This window comes from Eimeria mitis, genomic scaffold (genome assembly GCF_000499745.2).
Source record: "Eimeria mitis Houghton genomic scaffold, Emh_scaff1240, whole genome shotgun sequence".
Taxonomy (NCBI): domain Eukaryota; phylum Apicomplexa; class Conoidasida; order Eucoccidiorida; family Eimeriidae; genus Eimeria; species Eimeria mitis.
The window spans coordinates 2,686-2,965 of NW_013568393.1; the positions used below are offsets into that span (position 1 = coordinate 2,686).

General features: G+C 54.3%; 1 protein-coding gene across 1 annotated transcript in view; it reads right to left on the bottom strand.

Annotated features, from left to right (window-relative positions):
- Nucleotides 1-280, bottom strand: part of EMH_0032630 (uncharacterized protein) — a gene marked incomplete at both ends in the record, with an annotated part of 1,531 nt that overhangs the window by 201 nt on the left and 1,050 nt on the right. The window contains one exon of the mRNA XM_013494660.1: nucleotides 1-278. Within this exon, the coding sequence (XP_013350114.1) occupies nucleotides 1-278 (278 nt within the window). The remainder of the gene's footprint in view (nucleotides 279-280) is intronic.

Genomic DNA, 280 nt, shown 5'->3' on the forward strand with positions numbered 1-280 from the left:
TTGGGGTTTAGGGGCCCCCGCAGGCAGCTGCTGCTGCTGCTGCTGCTGCTGCTGCTGCTGTGGGTCTGATGCTGCTTCTTTTTTTTCTTTTGCTGCTAATACCGCTAACACATACTGCTGCTGATACAGCCGCAGCAGCTGCAGCAGGGTCACCGCCAGCAGCTTTTGCTGCTCTTTGAATTCCTCATCTGTCTTTCTCTCTTCCTCCGTTGCTGCTGCTGTGCTGCACACATGCACAGCCTCAGCTACATATGAGAGGAAAGAAAGCAGCTGCTGCAGA